Source organism: Taudactylus pleione, unplaced genomic scaffold (assembly GCF_031769625.1).
Source record: "Taudactylus pleione unplaced genomic scaffold, aTauple2 ptg000523l, whole genome shotgun sequence".
NCBI lineage: Eukaryota > Metazoa > Chordata > Amphibia > Anura > Myobatrachidae > Taudactylus > Taudactylus pleione.
The window spans coordinates 300,688-320,886 of NW_028284925.1; the positions used below are offsets into that span (position 1 = coordinate 300,688).

At 51.2% G+C, this 20,199-nt stretch overlaps 1 protein-coding gene across 1 annotated transcript; it reads right to left on the reverse strand.

The window, feature by feature from the left end:
* Positions 1-331: 331 nt before the first annotated feature.
* On the reverse strand, positions 332-20,110 carry LOC148501240 (cystatin-B-like). The gene is made up of 3 exons (XM_088450745.1): positions 19,920-20,110; positions 14,113-14,214; positions 332-1,236 (listed from the first exon to the last, which is right to left on the reverse strand). Exons 1-3 carry the CDS (start codon positions 20,058-20,060, stop codon positions 1,096-1,098), a joined length of 384 nt encoding a protein of 127 aa, XP_088306871.1. The 5' UTR covers positions 20,061-20,110; the 3' UTR covers positions 332-1,095.
* Positions 20,111-20,199: the final 89 nt, after the last annotated feature.

Sequence of the window (20,199 nt, forward strand, 5' to 3'; positions counted from 1 at the left end):
AGACTGCAGATCTATATTATATAATGCCATTCCATTATGTAACATCCCACAGCCAACAAGAGAAGGGGAAAGATTTGTGTTGTGACCGTCCCACTTATTAGCAACAGGGAGAATCTTGGTGTGGTTTCTATAGGCGTAAAGCAAGCACCCATGTACAGCCTTGGTCCTGCTCCACCAGGTCCTGTAACTGACCCTCTAACAGAGTAACAATGTATCATTCAAGTGCACAGTCTGGAACCCCTAGAGGGAGTGTGGCCCACCAGGGGCTTCCCCCGTACCTGTGTGCCAGCCCAACCCTACCGATACCATCAATATATATCAAACTCCCGGCATCAATGCAAAAATCGCTCTCTATCGGATCAGGTACATCAATGTGTTCCACTCAGCGGAGTTCGATGCTCAGACCTATATTCATGCGGGATTGCCCGCCTCAGGGACAGCATGTAGTAACAGCCGCTCAACAGGATCACAAGCTTTTGAGAAAATAATAGGACAAATACATTATAGACAGCCTAATGCTACACATATAGAAGAGAGAGAAACGCCTGGTGCGTAGGCTCAGTTACTGATGTGAAACATAAAAGGGCCATTATACCCAGTAAGTCTCCGGTATGAAGGAAATAGTCATTTGCTTAATGTTATTCTGAAAATCCACTACAGCTGTGCTGAGAAGTGTGATCTGAATGTCTCCTCTCTTATCGGTAGACAGTCACAATTGGACTTGTTATATGCCAGAAAGATCTGTGACATCACCAGCTCTGCCCCTGTGGATTTCTGAAAAGCAAGTCTGACAAGCAGTCAGTCAAACCCTGCCTGCTCAGTTACAGAAGCCCCTTCCTCCTAATCTGGTGGCCTACTGCAGAGAAGTGAGCAGAAATGACTTAGTGAAGACCCTAAAAGTTGTTGTTTCATGTAGATCATTCAGCTCAGCGACAAGGTAGTGGCTTTACATGCCATGTAAGAGATAACATTCCTTAGTAAGTAACATAAATAGTCTATATAAGATTCAGTTAATAAGAATACAAAAAAATAGTAATATGTAAAATCCATGGTCTCGTAGTATAGTTAGTGAGGTCCTGCAGGGGAGCGGCCGGTTCAGTCACTGGGCTCAAAGTGTACGATCTCCTCGTCTCTGGTTTTGCCCAGCTGGAAGGCGGTGAGGCTCATTTCTGCATTCATACAGGGCAGCGGCCAGTAGATGCGCAAATGGATGTATTCATCGTGTCCCACCTGCACCTGAGCGATGAAACAGAAACAGGTCACATATCAGAGCCGTAACTAGACTTTTTGGTGCCCTGTGCCAGAAAGAGCATTGGCGCCCTCCTCATTTTTCAAAGGGACATAATGAACCCAAAAAAGGGGAATGTACTCATGGGGAAGGGCCAGGGAAGAGATAGGGGAGGCCAGGAGATGCTGGGGATAAATAGGGACATAATATAGTGCACCTGAGAGAGGGCCATGGCCTCATGGGGAAGGGTCAGGGAAGAGATAGGGGAGGCCAGGAGATGCTGGGGATAAAACAAGAGATATGGTAAGAACTTACCTTTGTTATCTCTGTTTCTACGAAGTCCATAGGGTCCACAGGGTTGACCTTGGGGTATAGCTGGATCTGGATCCACGGGCACCACGCAGTTAAAGCTTTGCTGCTCCCAGGATGCACTTGGGTCCGTCCTCCTCTATACCCCGCCCCGGCCACAGGCACCTCAGTTGGTAAGCAGCTAAGGCCGGAGGAGGAGACTAAACAGAGAGAAGGAAGACTGGAACACACAAGAAACCATACTCACAGAAATGGGAGACGGAAAACCGGTGACCAGCCACACAGCCCATTTGAAGCCAGGTGCGTCAGGGCGGGCGCCCTGTGGACCCTATGGACTTCGTAGAAACAGAGATAACAAAGGTAAGTTCTTACCATATCTCTTGTTTTCTACTTCAGGGTCCATAGGGGGTCCACAGGGTTGACCTTGGGGATGTCCCAAAGCAGTTCAACTAAGGGCGGGGACGCTCCTGTGCTGAAAGGAGTACCCGGCGCCCGAAGGATGCATCCTGAGAGGTGAAGGTGTCAAACGCATAGAACCTCAAAAACGTTTGAATTGAAGACCAAGTGGCCGCCTTACACAGCTGAACAGCGGAGGCGCCACGTCTAGCAGCCCAAGAGGGACCCACAGAACGAGTGGAATGAGCCTTAACAGAGGCTGGCACAGGTAAACCCTCCTGTGCATAAGCCTCACAAATAACGTAACGAAGCCAACGGGCTAACGTTTGCTTGTTGGCAGGCCAACCCCTCTTGTGAAAACCGAAGAGGACAAACAAAGAATCCGACTTCCTAACCGAAGCAGTCCGATCCACATAGATTCTAAGTGCCCGGACTACATCTAAGGAAGCCTCACCAGCTGAAAGATCAGGCGACTGAAAAGCTGGCACAACAAGTTCCTGATTAATGTGGAACTTCGAGACCACTTTGGGCAAAAACTCAGGACGAGTGCGGAGCACCACTCTGTCCTGATGAAAAATCAGAAAAGGAGGGCGACAGGAAAGCGCCCCCAACTCTGACACCCTCCTGGCAGAAGCAATTGCTAGGATAAAAACGGTCTTGAACGTCAGCCACTTGAGGTCCACCACCTCAAGAGGCTCAAAAGGATGACCCTGCAAGACCCGTAGCACCACCGCCAAGTCCCAAGGAGCCACAGGAGGCACGAAGGGAGGCTGTATCCTGAGAACACCCTGGAAAAAGGTGTGAACATCCGGTAGTGTAGCAATCCGTCGCTGAAACCACACGGACAATGCAGACACATGAACCTTCAGAGAGGCCAGGCGTAAGCCGAGGTCCAAACCTGATTGAAGGAACTCCAAGATTCTGGAAACCCGGAACACCTGAGGATCATAGTTTCTGGATTCACACCACTGAAAGTAAGTGCGCCACACCCTGTGGTAAATCCGTGGCAGGCTTGCGTGCCCTAAGCATGGTACCAATGACTGAACTGGAGAAACCCCTAGACCTCAAGACGGCTGTCTCAAGAGCCACGCCGTCAAAGACAGCCGACCCAGATCCGGGTAAAGGCAGGACCCTTGAGACAACAGGTCCCGACGCTGAGGAAGAAGGTACGGAGCGTCAATGGAGAGACACCTCAGATCGGAGTACCAAGGACGTCTGGGCCACGCCGGAGCAACCAGCACGAGCGTGCCGCCGTCCTGCTTGAATTTCCGCAGAACCCGAGGAAGTAAGGATATCGGAGGAAACAGATACGCCAGGTGAAACGTCCATTTCACCGACAGCGCGTCTACCAGACTGGCGCCTGCGTCTCTTGTCCTTGACCCATAAACAGGCAACTTGTGATTGTGATGGGAGGCCATCAAGTCCAGCTCCGGCAGCCCCCACCTGTCCACGAGTAGCTGAAACACCTCTGGGTGAAGCGACCATTCCCCGGGATGCACGTCGTGACGGCTGAGGAAGTCCGCCTCCCAATTGAGGACTCCGGGAATGAAGACTGCCGAGATCGCTGGAATGTGACACTCCGCCCAAGCAAGGATGCGAGACACCTCCGACATTGCTGCCCGACTTCGAGTTCCTCCTTGGTGGTTGATATACGCCACCGTGGTGGCGTTGTCGGACTGCACCTGAACCGCCCGTCCGTAAAGAGCGGGACCGGACGACTGCAGGGCCCGATAAACCGCCCGCAGTTCCAGAATGTTGATGGGAAGAAGAGCTTCTTCCGCAGACCAACGACCCTGACAACGAGCCGGTCACTGCCCCCCAACCCCGAAGACTGGCATCCGTCGTGAGCAGGACCCAGTCCGGGATCCAAAAGGGACGCCCCTCGACCAGATGAGCTGTCTGAAGCCACCAAGCCAAAGACTGCCGAACCTCCGGGGACAACACCAGCAACTGAGAGCGGATCCGGTGAGGTAACCCGTTCCATTCCGATAGAATCAGCCCCTGCAGAGGCCGGGAATGGAACTGGGCAAATTCCACCATGTCGAATGTTGACACCATGGAGCCCAAAACCCTCATAGCCGAATGGACCGACAGGCGGCAACTGCTCAGGCAACTGTGTATCCTCAGCTGCAGGGAGGAGACCTTCTCCGGGGTCAGGAAGATCCTTTGCTGCCGAGAATCCAGCAGGGCTCCCAAATGAACCATCCGCTGAGATGGAATCAGGGAGGACTTTTTCCAATTTATCAGCCACCCGTGCGCTTGCAGGCAAGCGACCGTCAAGTGGAGATGATGAAGCAGTACCTCCGGGGAACTCGCCAGCAACAGGAGGTCGTCCAGATACGGTAGTAGCCGAACATTCTGGTTCCGAAGATGTGCGGCCATGACTGCCATAATCTTCGTGAACACCCTCGGTGCCATGGAGAGACCAAAGGGTAGCGCCCGGAACTGGTAATGGTGTTGAAGGATAGCGAACCTAAGATACCGCTGGTGCGAAGGTGCTATCGGAACATGGAGGTAGGCGTCCTGGATATCCAGGGACACCATGTAATCCCCCGGTTCCATCGCCAGAATGATGGAACGTAACGTTTCCATCCTGAACTTGGGAACTCTGAGGAATTTGTTCAGAGACTTCAAGTTGAGGATAGGGCGATGAGAACCATTGGGTTTCCGCACCAGAAACAGAGAAGAATAGAACCCCGTCCCTCGTTGTAATTGAGGAACGGGAACAATGACCCCTGCTGTCAGCAAGGACTCTATAGCTTCCTGAATCTGTAAAGACTTGGTCGTATCCTGAGAAGGACTCGTGCAGAAAAACTGGTGGGGTGGTCTGTGCCGAAAAGACAGGGCGTACCCCTGGGAGACCACTTCTCGAACCCAGGCATCCGTGGTGGTATTGTGCCAGCACTGGGCAAATAGAAGAAGTCGGCCTCCCACTCTGGGGTCCCCCAGAGGGAGGCCCGTCCCATCAGGCAGAAGGTTTATCTTCCTGCTTGGAAGAAGGGCGCCTGGCAGTCCAGGGCTGCTTCTTGGGCTTAGAAGCGGCCTTGGTCGTCGACTGCCTCGGGAAGGACTGACCTTTTGCCTTGCCCTGAACCCGAAAGGACCGAAAAGCAGAGCTCCGTTCCTTGGTAGGAGCAGAAGCCGAAGGGAGGAAGGCTGATTTAGACTTAGCCAGAGTGTCCACAATTTTGTCCAAGTCTGGACCAAAAAACAACTCCCCATTAAAAGGTAAGGCCTCCAGTCCCTTTTTGGAGTCAGCGTCAGCTCTCCAAGACCTCAGCCACAAGGACCGACGCGCCGACACAGCTGCAGCCGACACCCGAGAGGTTAGCAGGCTTGTGTCTAACGATGCTTCCCCAATGTAGGAAGCCGCATCCCTCATTTGACCTATCAACGCTCTCTGGATCTCCGGAGCATCTTCCGGAAAGGTATCCTCCAAAGCATTGGCCCAGCTCTCGATGGCCTTAGCCACCCAAGAGATGGCCATGGACGGACGGGCCACCGCCCCCGAGAGAGAGTAGATAGACTTCAAACAAGTCTCCACCTTCCTGTCCGTGGGATCCTTCAGGGAGGAGATCGACGGCAAAGGCAGCGTAGCGCTTTTAATTAAGCGGGTAACGTGGGAATCCACCGCTGGAGGAGTTTCCCACTTCCTGCAATGAGCCTCCGGAAACGGATAGTTCGAAGCCAACCGCTTCTGCGGTTGGAACCTCTTGCTGGGCAACTGCCAGGCCCCTGCCATATGATCCGTCAATTGATCGGACAGGGGAAAAACCGTCGAAGCTACCTTGGCCTTTTTAAAATTTGGGTATTTTGACCTGGGGGCGGGCACATCCTCCTCAATGTGAAGGATGGCCCGCACCGCCCTAACCAATGCCGGCACATTAATGGAAGACTTAGCCTCCATCTCCTGGGCCCCGGCATCCGAGTCAGAGTCTTCATGGATCTCCCCGTCATCCGAAGACACGTCCGTATCCGTGAACTGAGCCGCCAGTGAAGCCGGAACGGAACGCTTGGACGCCCGTGGGGGCAAATCACTGTGCAACATATGTTGAAAAGCCGATGACGAAGCCGCCAGACTCTGAACAGAGCTGGAGAGGACGTCCACCCAAGGCGGGGGTACTGCCTGAGGATACCCTTGAAAAGGTACCATCGACTGCTGCGGCACCGTGGGGGTTTGCACGTATACCGGCAAACCCGCATAAGGACCCACAGTCTGAGACCCGGGAGGAGACTGCACCAGACGAGTCACACCCGGGGAACGGGGCATGGTAGGCTGGGGCAACGCCCTAGAAGGGGCCGCAGTCGGGACCGCAAGTCGGTCCGCGATTGACGCCAGCACTTGCATAAACATTGCCCACGGAGGATCCTGCGCCACCGGGGGTTTAGAGGGTCCAGGTACCAACTGGCACCGCCCGCACAGACCGTCCTGAGACAAATCTGCCCCGTCAACCCCTGCCGAACAGCGTCGGCAGGAAAACAACACAGGAGCCTCGGAGCGCTCATTCCCCTCATCAGACATGACACAAACTTTTTTGCAAAAAAAGTGTCTCACCGAAACAGGTAAGGCGTATAACACCCACGCACTCCCAAGTATGCAACCCAAACAGCCCACAATATGGTACTGAGGAGCACACCGCAGTATGTGACGGACCTCACAAATACGTAGATTTATATAAGTGAGGTACACAGAAAGAACACCCCTCCCCCACGCACCTGCGGGCCGTAGGAGAAGGAAAGGGATAGGTAAAAAGCTGACAGTAAGTAGAAAATTAGCACAGACAGCAGCACTAGCAAAAGTCACATACCATGCAGAGAAGTTATACTCACTGCACCTTCAGCTACAATCAACCTCCCAGATTCAGTGTCTGGGAGGGCTATAGCGCTGCGAACACTGTCCTTTGCAGGGGGAGAGGTACGCAGGGGGACTGGTCCACTGTATGCCGCCTGGGAGCTCTGCGATGCTGCCTGGAAGATGGCCGCCGGAGAGCACTGAGGAGGAGTGGCCAGAAGATAACAGCCCAGCGACGCCAGCACACATGAGAGAAGGCGCGCTGGGCTGAGGGGAGGAGCGCTGAAGCAGGGATGGCTGCCTCCCCTGCTAGTACTAAACCCCCGGGGGCAAGTGGACACGCGGGGTATGCCTGAAGATGGGGAGCCCGCCGCCGCTACTAGCGCCGCCGGTCTGTCCCCAGAGACCGGCGGCATGAAGAATGCATTTTCCCCGCATGCAGCGCTGACAGCGCTGCACGCGGCTTACCTGGCCCCTTCAGTCCGGCAGCAGTCCTTGGGAGGTCCAGGAGCCACGCTAGTACTGACTGATCCCCGGATCAGTACCGGCGTCGCAGCGCCAGCGGGGCTGTTGGAGCGGCAGCGTAGACGTCCAGATGGACAGTCTGATGCTGCCGCTCTGAAGACAGTAAAAATAAAATAATAAAATCTTCTTCTTTTTCTTTTTTTTAAATAAATAAAGCTTAGGGGCTGCTTATGCAGCCCCACTGCGCAGGGTGACCCGACTCCGGCCGGGCACCAACTAAAACTGAGGTGCCTGTGGCCGGGGCGGGGTATAGAGGAGGACGGACCCAAGTGCATCCTGGGAGCAGCAAAGCTTTAACTGCGTGGTGCCCATGGATCCAGATCCAGCTATACCCCAAGGTCAACCCTGTGGACCCCCTATGGACCCTGAAGTAGAAATAGGGACATAATAGTGCACCTGAGAGAGGGCAATGGGCTCATGGGGAAGGGCCAGGGAAGAGATGGGAGAGACCAGGAGATGCTGGGGATAAATAGGGACATAATATAGTGCACCTGAGAGAGGGCCATGGCCTCATGGGGAAGGGCCAGGGAAGAGATAGGGGAGGCCAGGAGATGCTGGGGATAAATAGGGACACAATATAGTGCACCTGAGAGAGGGCCATGGCCTCATGGGGAAGGGCCAGGGAAGAGATAGGAGAGGCCAGGAGATGCTGAGGATAAATAGGGACACAATATAGAGCACCTGAGAGAGGGCCATGGCCTCATGGGGAAGGGCCAGGGAAGAGATAGGGGAGGCCAGGAGATGCTGGGGATAAATAGGGACACAATATAGTGCACCTGAGAGAGGGCCATGGCCTCATGGGGAAGGGCCAGGGAAGAGATAGAGGAGGCCAGGAGATGCTGGGGATAAATAGGGACATAATATAGTGCACCTGAGAGAGGGCCATGGCCTCATGGGGAAGGGCCAGGGAAGAGATAGGGGAGGCCAGGAGATGCTGGGGATAAATAGGGACACAATATAGTGCACCTGAGAGAGGGCCATGGCCTCATGGGGAAGGGCCAGGGAAGAGATAGGGGAGGCCAGGAGATGCAATAAGAGGAAGCTATAAGCGAGAATGATTGACAGGTCCAAACAGTGCCCCATGGCACCGGCCACACTACCCTAGCTACGGCTCTGTCACATATATACACAGCATGAGCATAAGATTTACTACATATTAATGTGACTTCCCAAAGTCACCTCAGTCTCCAACCCCCCATGCTCTATAATCCCATCACATAATGCCCCCCCCCTCCCCAAGCACTGCAACCGCTACATATCCACCCAACTCCCCTACATGCCAATCTAGTCATCTTTAGCGATAACACTTCCCCTCAGTCCAGAGGAAGGAAGGAGTGCAGGGGGTGCAGAATACCCGCTACTGTCCCGCAAATTCTCATTGGATCTCACATGTCTTAGGTGAGCACATCTGTGCAATGTATGAGATACACTCACTTCTGCAAACTCGTACAATGTAAGATGTACAGAGAGACCTACATCCCGGAGGGGCGTGTCCTGGCGCACATCTACACTGCGGTGTAAGATTAAAGCTGACCGGATTGTGTGGGTAGCAGCCAGTATTATTCCTGCATGCAAAATACATTTATTTGCCCCCCTTGCATTGCAGCATGGCATGTTCAGGCACAGAGTTACTGCCTTTATGTTCTGTCGTCCCAATCAATATCAGGTATTTATTCAATTTTTCTTTATGTACAATACTGAAAAGTAATAATGCGATCAAAAGTGTTAATTTAATAAAAATAAACTAATCAAATGCAAAGTGAATGAACAGAAGAGAAATCTAAATCAAATCAATATTTGGTGTGACCACCCTTTGCCTTCAAAACCGCATCAATGCTTCTAGGTACACTTGCACATAGTTTTTGAAGGTACTCGACAGGGAGGTCATTCCAGACATCTTGGAGAACTAAGCACAGATCTCCTGTGGATGTAGGATTGCTCACATCCTTCTGTCTCTTCATGTAATACCAGACAGACTCGGTGATGCTGAGATCAGGGCTCTGTAGGGGCCATAACATCACTTCCAGGACTCCTTGTTCTTCTTTACGCTGAATATAGGCCCTCATTCAGAGCCGTACGCTCTGAGCAGAGCGCACGCTCTGAATGAGGGCCGGGCTCCATTTTCATGGAGCGTCCTCCTGGACACTCGTATAGCTGTAGGTCACCACCCACAGGCTATACGAGCGTGCATTGTGATGGTCGCAATGGTCGAGACCATCGCGACCATCGAATTTGCGAGCCGGAGCCTGCGGTTGAGGTTTTCAACCGCAAGCTCCGGAGTGATTTTGGCTCTATCAGAGCCAAAATCACTCCCACTGACATCACTAGTGATGTCAGTGGGCCGGCTTCTGACGGGAGGCGTTCCCGTGGGAACGCCCCCGTCAGGCCCACCAAAGGGGGTGTGCTGTCAATCAACATTGACAGCACGCCCCCTTTGATCGGACACAACGAGCGAAGGACTTTCCTTCGCTCGTCGCGTCTGGCGCATGCGCACGACGGAGCTCCCTCCATCGTGCGCATGCTCAGTCCATAACATCGACCCACTTGCGAGCGGACAGCCGCTCGCGAGTGGGTCTGAATCAGGCCCATAGTACTTTATGACACCGGCTGTATATTTGGGGTCGTTGTCCTGCTGCAGAATAAATTTGGAGCCAATTGGACGCCTCCCTGATGGTATTGTATGATAGATAAGTACCTGACTGTATTTCTCAGCATTGAGGACACCATTAATCCGGATTGAGGGCCTGATCCAGAGCCGGACGCTCTGACCAGAGCGCTCGCTCTGAATCAGTGCCCTCCTACCTGAAAATGGAGCGGCCTTCTGGCCGCTCGCATAGCTGTGGGTGACCACCCACAGCATATGCGAGCGGCTAAAAAGATGGTCGCGATGGTCAAGACCATCGGGCAGGCGACGAGACCCTGCGGTAGGGTCTCGGTGACCGCAAGCCCTGGAGTGATTTTGGTTCTATCAGAGCCAAAATCACTCCCACTGACATCACTAGTGATGTCAGTGGGGCCGGACCCAGACGGTAGGCGTTCCCATGGGAACGCCTCTGTCTGGCAGCCACGCCCCCGGCACGCCCACCAAAGGGGGCGTACTGTCACTCACCATCGACAGCACGCCCCCTTTGGTGCGAGACCCAGAGCGACAGCTTGGCTGTCGCTGTCCGGGTCTCGCGCACGCCGGAGCTCCCTCCGTCGTGCGCGTCCTGCGCTCGCGAGCGTGTCTGAATGACCCCCTGAATCCCCAACTCCATTTGCTGAAATGCAGCCCCAAACTTGCAGGGAACCTTCACCATGCGTCTCTGTTGCCTGCAGACACTCATTATTGTACCACTCTCCAGCGCCTCGACGAACAAACTGCATTCTGCCAAATATCTCACATTGTGACTCATCAGTCCAGAGCACCTGCTGCCATTTTTCTGCACCCAGGTCCTATGTTTTCGTACATAGGGCCTGATTCAGAGCCTGACGCTATTTGCGGACGGTCGTTCAGGAAAAGGGGTGGCTATTCAAATGAACCGTTCGCTCTTTGCGGTCTGTTGACGCCTCCATGTCTGAACGAGCGAACAAAACATGCGGCCGTTTTTTGGATAACTACGCCCCCTGGCCGCTCGCATCCTACGTCATGTCCGCTATTTATTAGATTAATCGAGTACATCGACCAGCGTATGAACTGCTCGCTATTTTTGTGGTTGGTTTTTCCTACCACAATCTTGCGAGCAGTTCTGACTATAAAATAACCCAGTGACGTGGTCAATGACGCTGCTGTATTAATTATGCACACCCATAAAACGCCCGTTTTGACCTTTAAGCACGCCTGCGTTCGGATCTCCACTCCCCGTTTTCAAGCACCTTCCCCTGTTACCACCCACATACGCCTCCTCCTGTCACTCAAAATAGCAGGCATTCGCTATTTAGCGAACAAACGATTTTCGGCCGCACTGACTGGTTTGCGCATGCGTATTAAAATCCGTACGCATGTGCAGTTGGGCAAACATCGCTCGGAACGAACGAGCGGCCGCTTACAAGCGGCTCTGAATCAGGCCCATAGTTGTCTCTTGGCCTTGTTTCCACGTAGAAGGTATGGCTTTTTGGTCACAATTCTTCCATGAAGACCACTTCTGGCCAGACTTCTCTAAACAGTAGGTTGGTGTACATGGGTCCCACTGGTTTCTGCCAGTTCTGTGCTGATGGCACTGCTAGATAGTTTGCAATTTTCGAAAGCAAGCATGAGGTGTCTTTCATCTGAGTTTCATCTAAGTTTCCTTGGCCGACCACGGAGTCTACTTGTGTCTTGTTGTGCTCAGTCTTGCCAAGGTGTGTGACTAGGGCAGGGAGAACGGAGCACGTGCCCTGGGCGCCATGGCAGGCCCAGCAGAGGGGAGGGCGCCGCCGGCCAGGACATCGTACTCGCACCGCCCGCAATGCACCCGGACTGAAGACTGAACGAGCAGGCAAGCGTGACTGCTGGTGCTGCAGTGCTGGGGATGACTGTAAGGGGAGCTGTAGCAGAAGCGCGCAGCCCCTCCCAGGCAGTCTTCTCAGACTGAGAGCTGCCGCCGGAGGCGATGGTGTGACTGACAGGGCGATTCTCCTTCCCCGGCACGCTCTGCTCCGGACCAGCCTGGTAAGTATTTTTTTTTCCTGAGGGGAAGGGACGTGACTTTCAATTGATGTCAGCAATATTTTTACTTTGTCAGTTTGTGTCTGTGATGGTGTGCTGAGAGACGACATGGGGGGAGGGGATGGTGTGGCCGAGAGATGCAGTGGGTGAGGCAATGGTGTGGCTGAGAGTCAACTGGGGGGTGGGGGCGATGGTGTGGCTGAGAGATGATACAGGGAGGGAGATGACATGCTGAGACACGATGCGGGGGGGGGGTATGTGGTGGTGTGACTGGGAGACAGCACTGGGGGAAGGCAATGGAGTGCTGAGAGACGATGTAAGGGGGGGGGAGAGGCAATGGTATGGCTTAGAGACGACGCGGGGAGCAGTGATGGTGTGCTGAGAGACGATGCAGGGAGAGGGCGGTGATGGTATGGCTGAGAGACTACGCAGGGGGAGATTGTGTGGCTGAGAGATGCAGGGGGGAAGGAAGTTACACAGAGAGAACAAGTCTGGTTGAACCGCTGTTGTAAGATGATGACCTTGTTCATATTCCTACACAAACAGGCATCTTCTGGACAATGTGACCTACATAAATAGTGATAGTGACTGAACACGCCATCATCCCAGGGAGGATGTATCTCTTCAGTGATTCCACATTGTGAGAAACCACCGTATAGGTAAGGTGCATATGGAATGGAAAAGAATGTTCCCAAAGTGACGACAAATGGGTGGCGTGTCATGTTGGCACATCCCATTTTCAGGGACCACGCCCAATTTTTTGAAGCATTAATTTTTATTTATGTGTGTTTGTGGGGGGGCACCATTTGACAACTTGCCCTGGGCTCCACTACCACTGATGACCTGTGACATAAAACGATCTTCCACAACCTCACCTTTGTAGCAGAGTTTGGCTGTTCCTCACCCAGTTTTAAAGCTTCTTTCTGTTTCAGTGAATGACTGTCTTTCAACCTACATATGAAAATGATGATCATTATCACCTATTTGGTACGAATGGTGGATAACTACAAAATCCCTGACTTTGGGCCTCTTTCAATTGCCGGCGAAAAGTCATTCTCTGCGAAAAGTTCTTGTCGGTGATGTCATTTCGCCAGGCGATAACTTTTCCCCGTATTCAACTCCAAAGAGATTTCACAGTACGAAAAGTCTGCGCCTTGGAACCAGCAGACAAGATTCGCCTCTGAAAGGAGGAGTGCAGAATTGGGGGTTTGGGGTGCAAAGTTGCGGGAACACCCCTGCAGCCTTCGGACAGTCCCCCAAAGCTAAACTGCATAAAACAAAAAAAATAAATAAAAAAAAGTTTAAAAAAATACATTAGATCATCCCAAAAAAGTACAATTTGAGTTTCGCCGGGATGCGTTCTCGCGTCCTTTACAATTGAATAGGGCAAAAAGCGGGGACGAGCGCGATACTTTTCCGGAGGCAAAACTAGCGATGACGGCAAAATCTCCGGCATGCGAAAAGTCCGGGACTTTTTGCCGGCAATTGAATACGGCCGTTTGTGCAAGTGTACATAGAAGAATTGATGCTGTTCTGAGGGCAAAGGACTGGTCACACCAAATATTGCTTTGATTTAGATTTCTCTTCTGTTCATTCACTTTGCATTTTTGTTTATTTTTATCAATTATCTATGAACACTTCTATTCTTGAAGGCTTCTTACTTTGCAGCATTTTTTCCACATTTGCCTAAACCTTTTGCACAGTATTATATGTTCAATGTGCTGAGCTCATATTCAGGGTCATCGACAGTTCTGACGAGCCCAGGTACTGAGGGGAGGCGTGGCCAAGTCTGGGAGGCGTGGCCATGTACCCTGCCAAAGAAGACATAATAAACTACTGTGCATAGCCACAAACTCAGCACACGGGGGGGGTGGGGGGCGATCAGTGTGATTCCACCCACCGGTGACACTTCTCTCTGCCCGCACCTGTATAGCGGTGCAGCTGCACATCAGTTATAGAGATGATACTGCTGCAGCAGTCTCTGCCCTCTCTCTGCCCGATATGCCGCTGCGGTGCCATACAGGCGGGTCGGCAGTTGTGGGTAGGAGCAATCGCTAACCTGCATGGCCACTGCACCCTGCCCGGGTAAGTAGTACTCGCCCCCCTCTCGGAGCTCCTGTTCATATTTATAAAATTACACCAAAGAGATTACTTGAAAACAAGATACTATTATACTGGTGGGTGATAACTGAGATAAAAGTAATCCTAGTACTTCATGGATCGGCTGCTTATTACCTTAACAAAGTAATTTTTTCCAGCAACGACTTGCGTCTTGTATTGAAGAGCTTGGAATGTGCTGAAGGGCTTCCCCACCTTCAGCTCCACCGGCTCTCTCATCTGAGGAGGACAGAAGACAATACGGTCATGGGACCATGGTCACACACACGCGTCACGGCTCAGTGATGTTACCGGTTCCTGGGGAGGGGACAGGCAGCACCGCCGGGGACACGGCTCAGTGATGTTACCGGTTCCTGGGGAGGGGACAGGCAGCACCACCAGGGACACGGCTCAGTGATGTTACCGGTTCCTGGGGAGGGGACAGGCAGCACCGCCAGGGACACGGCTCAGTGATGTTACCGTTCCTGGGGAGGGGACAGGCAGCACCGCCAGGGACACGGCTCAGTGATGTTACCGGTTCCTGGGGAGGGGACAGGCCGCACCGCCGAGGACACGGCTCAGTGATGTTACCGGTTCCTGGGGAGGGGACAGGCAGCACCGCCAGGGACACAGCTCAGTGATGTTACCGGTTTCTGAGGAGGGGACAGGCAGCCCACAGCACGGCCGTCACTGCTGCATGTGTAGGGCGATATATATAGGTGAAAGTAGAGATGTAATGTGCCAGTCATGATCTGACCAGCGTTGATTCAAACATCACATACAGGGTACTGGGTGCTCTACAGAAAATGAAGAGCTTTATGCAACGTCTGCACCCCCGGGCCCTGTAATTCTCTGCCCGTATACGTGATCCACAGTATATGGCTTTTCATTAGTTTTTTTGGGGGGGTTCCATTAGGTATTATCTCACCTACTGGGTCCCTGGTGTTGGGGGCACTGCCAGGATACACAAGGACAGTGGCTGTCTGAGGACACCTCCAGGCTGCAAAGTTGATTTTAGAAACCATTTATAATAGGGGGATCCAGTCAAGGTCGCAGGAAGTGGGATCCTGGCGCTGAGAATACTGGCGCCAGAAGGCCAACACCTGGCAGAATCCTGGCACCAGCATGCCAAAGATTAGTACTGGGGTTATGGGGAGGGTTAGGTTTAGGTAGCGGGGAGGGAGGCTTAGGGGGAAGGATACCTACCGACAACTGTCAGTATCCTAACCCTGTCGGGATGCCATAAATCGGGATTTTCACTGCCCGGATCCTGAGTGTTGGCATCTCGTACCTATCCCATAATGGGCAATACATGGAACCATTTATAGCGTATTGAGGTGACCATCAGCAGAGCTTATTTTTGCTTGGACGTCTATAGGACGTGAGGATACTGACGCAAGGCTTCCCCGCCCCTATACCCCGCATAGTGTTAGAGCGTAAGAATCAGGCAAAACAGCAGATCAGAATATAGAGATCTCCAAATGAATAGCCAAGAAACCAACTCATCTGACCAGAAGAAGCAGCGTTAGTGAATAGGCGTCATTTAGACAGACACCACCCTGACAGTCCAGGTTTTAAGGATATGCAGGTTTGTGTATAGATGGTGTAATCAAACGGACTGAGGCACTAATTTTAGTCACCTGTGCTTAAGTATGGATATCCGGAAAACCTGGACTGTTATGGTGCCTTGAGGACAGAGTTTGGGAACCACGGCCTTACAGATGAAATTTTAAATATAATGGTACAGAATGGGGGAACACACACACACACACACACATTATTATACATGTTTAGTGGTCGTAACACCTATTACATAGTCCTAACGGCCATTATGCAAACAATGTCGGCAGGTATAGAATGCCGACAGGCCATTGCAGGGTTAGGCTGTTTAAGCTAGGACTAAAATACGCTGAAAATGCCATGTCGGCAGTCATTATAATTTAGACATTGTGACAGGTCCACATAGTGTCCAGGCTGACATTCTGGTGTCAGTATTCCATACCCACCCTAATACCCAATGTCCCATTATATACCTCATTCCTCATCTATACCGCTGTACGGTGCTTTGGGATCAGTCAGTGCAAGAAAGGCTTTAGCCTGTGCTGGATGGGGGGGGTGTGGTATAGTGTACGATACAGTATGGAGAACGTACAACTGCGCCACACATTTATTTACCGTCATGTTATTATTTGTGGAGCCCCCCCCCCACACGTGAATGTGCCCAATTTTGTGTATCTGTGTCCTGAGTCAGATGGTTCTTGGCGTAAAATCTGCGTATTTCGGAGCAGGAGCTGTGCAGCAATAGCGCAACGCTTGTGGGAGTGTAGCTGGAGATTCCTGCTGAGTTGTGCGTACGGAGAAGGGGCCGATCTCCTGCACCCAGCGTGGGGCTGGTACCAGTGTTAATACTAAGGATGACGGATCTCCTGCACCCAGCGTGGGGCTGGTACTAGTGCTAATACTAAGGATGACTGATCTCCTGCACCCAGCGTGGGGCTGGTACTAGTGCTAATACTAAGGATGACGGATCTCCTGCACCCAGCGTGGGGTTGGTACTAGTGCTAATACTAAGGATGACGGATCTCCTGCACCCAGCGTGGGGCTGGTACTAGTGCTAATACTAAGGATGACGGATCTCCTGCACCCAGCGTGGGGCTGCTACTAGTGCTAATACTAAGGATGACGGATCTCCTGCACCCAGCGTGGGGCTGGTACTAGTGCTAATACTAAGGATGACTGATCTCCTGCACCCAGCGTGGGGCTGGTACTAGTGCTAATACTAAGGATGACGGATCTCCTGCACCCAGCGTGGGGCTGGTACTAGTGCTAATACTAAGGATGACGGATCTCCTGCACCTAGCGTGGGGCTGGTACTAGTGCTAATACTAAGGATGACGGATCTCCTGCACCCAGCGTGGGGCTGCTACTAGTGCCAATACTAAGGATGACTGATCTCCTGCACCCAGCGTGGGGCTGGTACTAGTGCTAATACTAATGATGACGGATCTCCTGCACCCAGCGTGGGGCTGGTACTAGTGCTAATACTAAGGATGACTGATCTCCTGCACCCAGCGTGGGGCTGGTACTAATACTAAGGATGACAGATCTCCTGCACCCACCATGGGGCTGGTAGTAAGATTACACCTAAATCAACCATTTATCAGATCATCAAGAACTTCAAAGAGAGAGGTTCAATATTTGTGAAGATGGCTTCAAGGCGCCCAAGAATGTCCAGCAAGCGCCAGGACCGTCTCCTAAAGTTGATTCAGCTGCGGGATCGGGGCACCACCAGTGCAGAGCTTGCTCAGGAATGGCAGCAGGCAGGTGTGAGTGCATCTTCACGCACAGTGAGACAAAGACTTTTGAAGGATGGCCTGGTGTCAAGAAGGGCAGCAGAGAAGCTACTTTTCTCCAGGAACAAAAATCAGGGACAGACTGATATTCTGCAATAGGTACAGGGATTGGACTGCGGAGGACTGAGGTAAAGTTATTTTCTCTGATGAATCCCCTTTCAGATTGTTTGGGGCATCTGGAAAAAAGCTTGTCTCAAGAAGGAAAGGTGATCGCTACCATCAGTCCTGTGTCATGCAAACAGTGAAACATGATTAGACCATTCATGTATGGGATTTCTTCTCAGCCAAGGGAATGGGCTCACTCACAATTTTGCATAAGATCACAGCCATGAATAAAGAATGGTACCAAAACATCCTCCAACAGCAACTTCTCCCAACCATCCAAGAACAGTTTTGTGAGGAACAGTGCCTTTTCCAGCATGATGGAGCACCTTAACATAAGGCATAAATGATATCCAAGTGGCTTGGGGAACAAAACATCGAAATTTTGGGTCCATGGCCAGGAAACTCCCCAGACCTTAATCCCATTGAGAACTTGTGGTCAATCCTCAAGAGGCGGGTGCACAAACAAAACCCCACAAATTCTGACAAACTCGAAGCATTGATTAGGCAAGAATGGGCGGCCATCAGTCAGTATGTGGCCCAGAAGGTGAGTGACAGCATGCTAAGGCGAATTGCAGAGGTCTTGAAAAAGAAGGGTCAACACTGCAAATATTCACTCTTTACATAAACTTAATGTAATTGTCAATAAAAGCATTTGACATTTATAAAATGCTGTAATGTTACCTCAGTATACCATAGTAACATCTGACACTTATGTAATGCTGTAATGTTACCTCAGTATACCATAGTAACATCTGACACTTATGTCATGCTGTAATGTTACCTCAGTATACCATAGTAACATCTGACACTTATGTCATGCTGTAATGTTACCTCAGCATACCATAGTAACATCTGACACTTATGTCATGCTGTAATGTTACCTCAGTATACCATAGTAACACCTGACACTTATGTAATACTGTAATGTTACCTCAGTATACCATAGTAACATCTGACACTTATGTAATGCTGTAATGTTACCTCAGTATACCATAGTAACATCTGATACTTATGTAATGCTGTAATGTTACCTCAGTTACATCTGACAAATAGATTTAAATACACTGAAGCAGCAAACTTTGTGAAAACCAACACTTGTGTAATGGTTAAAACTTTTGGCCATGGCTGTACACTACAGAGGAGTGTAAGTGATGGTGTCGGTATATAACACCCTATAGAGGAGAGGAAGTGATGGTGTCAGTATATAACACCCTATAGAGGAGAGGAAGTGATGGTATCGGTATATAACACCCTATAGGAGGAGAGGAAGTGATGGTATATAACACTCTATAGAGGAGAGGAAGTGATGGTATCGGTATATAACGCCCTATACGAGGAGAGGAAGTGATGGTATCGGTATATAACGCCCTATAGGAGGAGAGGAAGTGATGGTATCTGTATATAACACCCTATAGGGGAGAGGAAGTGATGGTGTCTGTATAGAACACCCTATAGAGGAGAGGAAGTGATGGTGTCAGTATATAACACCCTATAGAGGAGAGGAAGTGATGTTATCGGTATATAACACTCTATAGAGGAGAGGAAGTGATGGTGTCTGTATAGAACACCCTATAGAGGAGAGGAAGTGATGGTGTCAGTATATAACACTCTATAGAGGAGAGGAAGTGATGTTATCGGTATATAACACTCTATAGAGGAGAGGAAGTGATGGTATCTGTATAGAACACCCTATAGAGGAGAGGAAGTGATGGTGTCAGTATATAACACTCTATAGAGGAGAGGAAGTGATGTTATCGGTATATAACACCCTATAGAGGAGAGGAAGTGATGGTATCGGTATATAACACCCTATAGAGGAGAGGAAGTGATGGTATCGGTATATAACACTCTATAGAGGAGAGGAAGTGATGGTATCTGTATATAACACTCTATAGAGGAGAGGAAGTGATGGTGTCAGTATATAACACCCTATAGAGGAGAGGAAGTGATGGTATCTGTATATAACACCCTATAGAGGAGAGGAAGTGATGGTATCGGTATATAACACTCTATAGAGGAGAGGAAGTGATGGTGTCTGTATATAACACCCTATAGGGGAGAGGAAGTGATGGTATCTGTATATAACACTCTATAGAGGAGAGGAAGTGATGGTGTCTGTATAGAACACCCTATAGAGGAGAGTAAGTGATGGTGTCTGTATAGAACACTCTATAGGGGAGAGGAAGTGATGGTGTCTGTATATAACACCCTATAGGGGAGAGGAAGTGATAGTGTCTGTATAGAACACCCTATAGAGGAGAGGAAGTGATGGTATCGGTATATAACACCCTATAGAGGAGAGGAAGTGATGGTATCGGTATATAACACCCTATAGGGGAGAGGAAGTGATGGTGTCTGCATAGAACACCCTATAGGGGAGGGTAGTGTCTAGATCCCCTTCGCATAGAGGACCCTCTGTGATCATTGCGCGCACACACGTGATCAGGCAGGGCAGGTATTACACAGCGCCCCCTGACGGCCACTCACTTGGTCACATATAGCTTGCACTTCAGCGTCGGCAGGTTGTACAGGCCCGGTTCCCCCACAGCGCCGCTGCTCCATGCTTGACTCAGTCCGTGCTCCCGCCCCCTGCAGTGCTCTGTATACATATAGTGCGGACCATACCATTCCGGGAGGGGGGACGCCCGGACAGGACCATCTCCTGCGGCAGGTGGGTGCAGCCTCTGCAGGAATCCTCGTGTGACAAATACTCCTCCTACGTGACTAATAACACATGTGGGGTACAGTACGCCCAATTACTGCACAT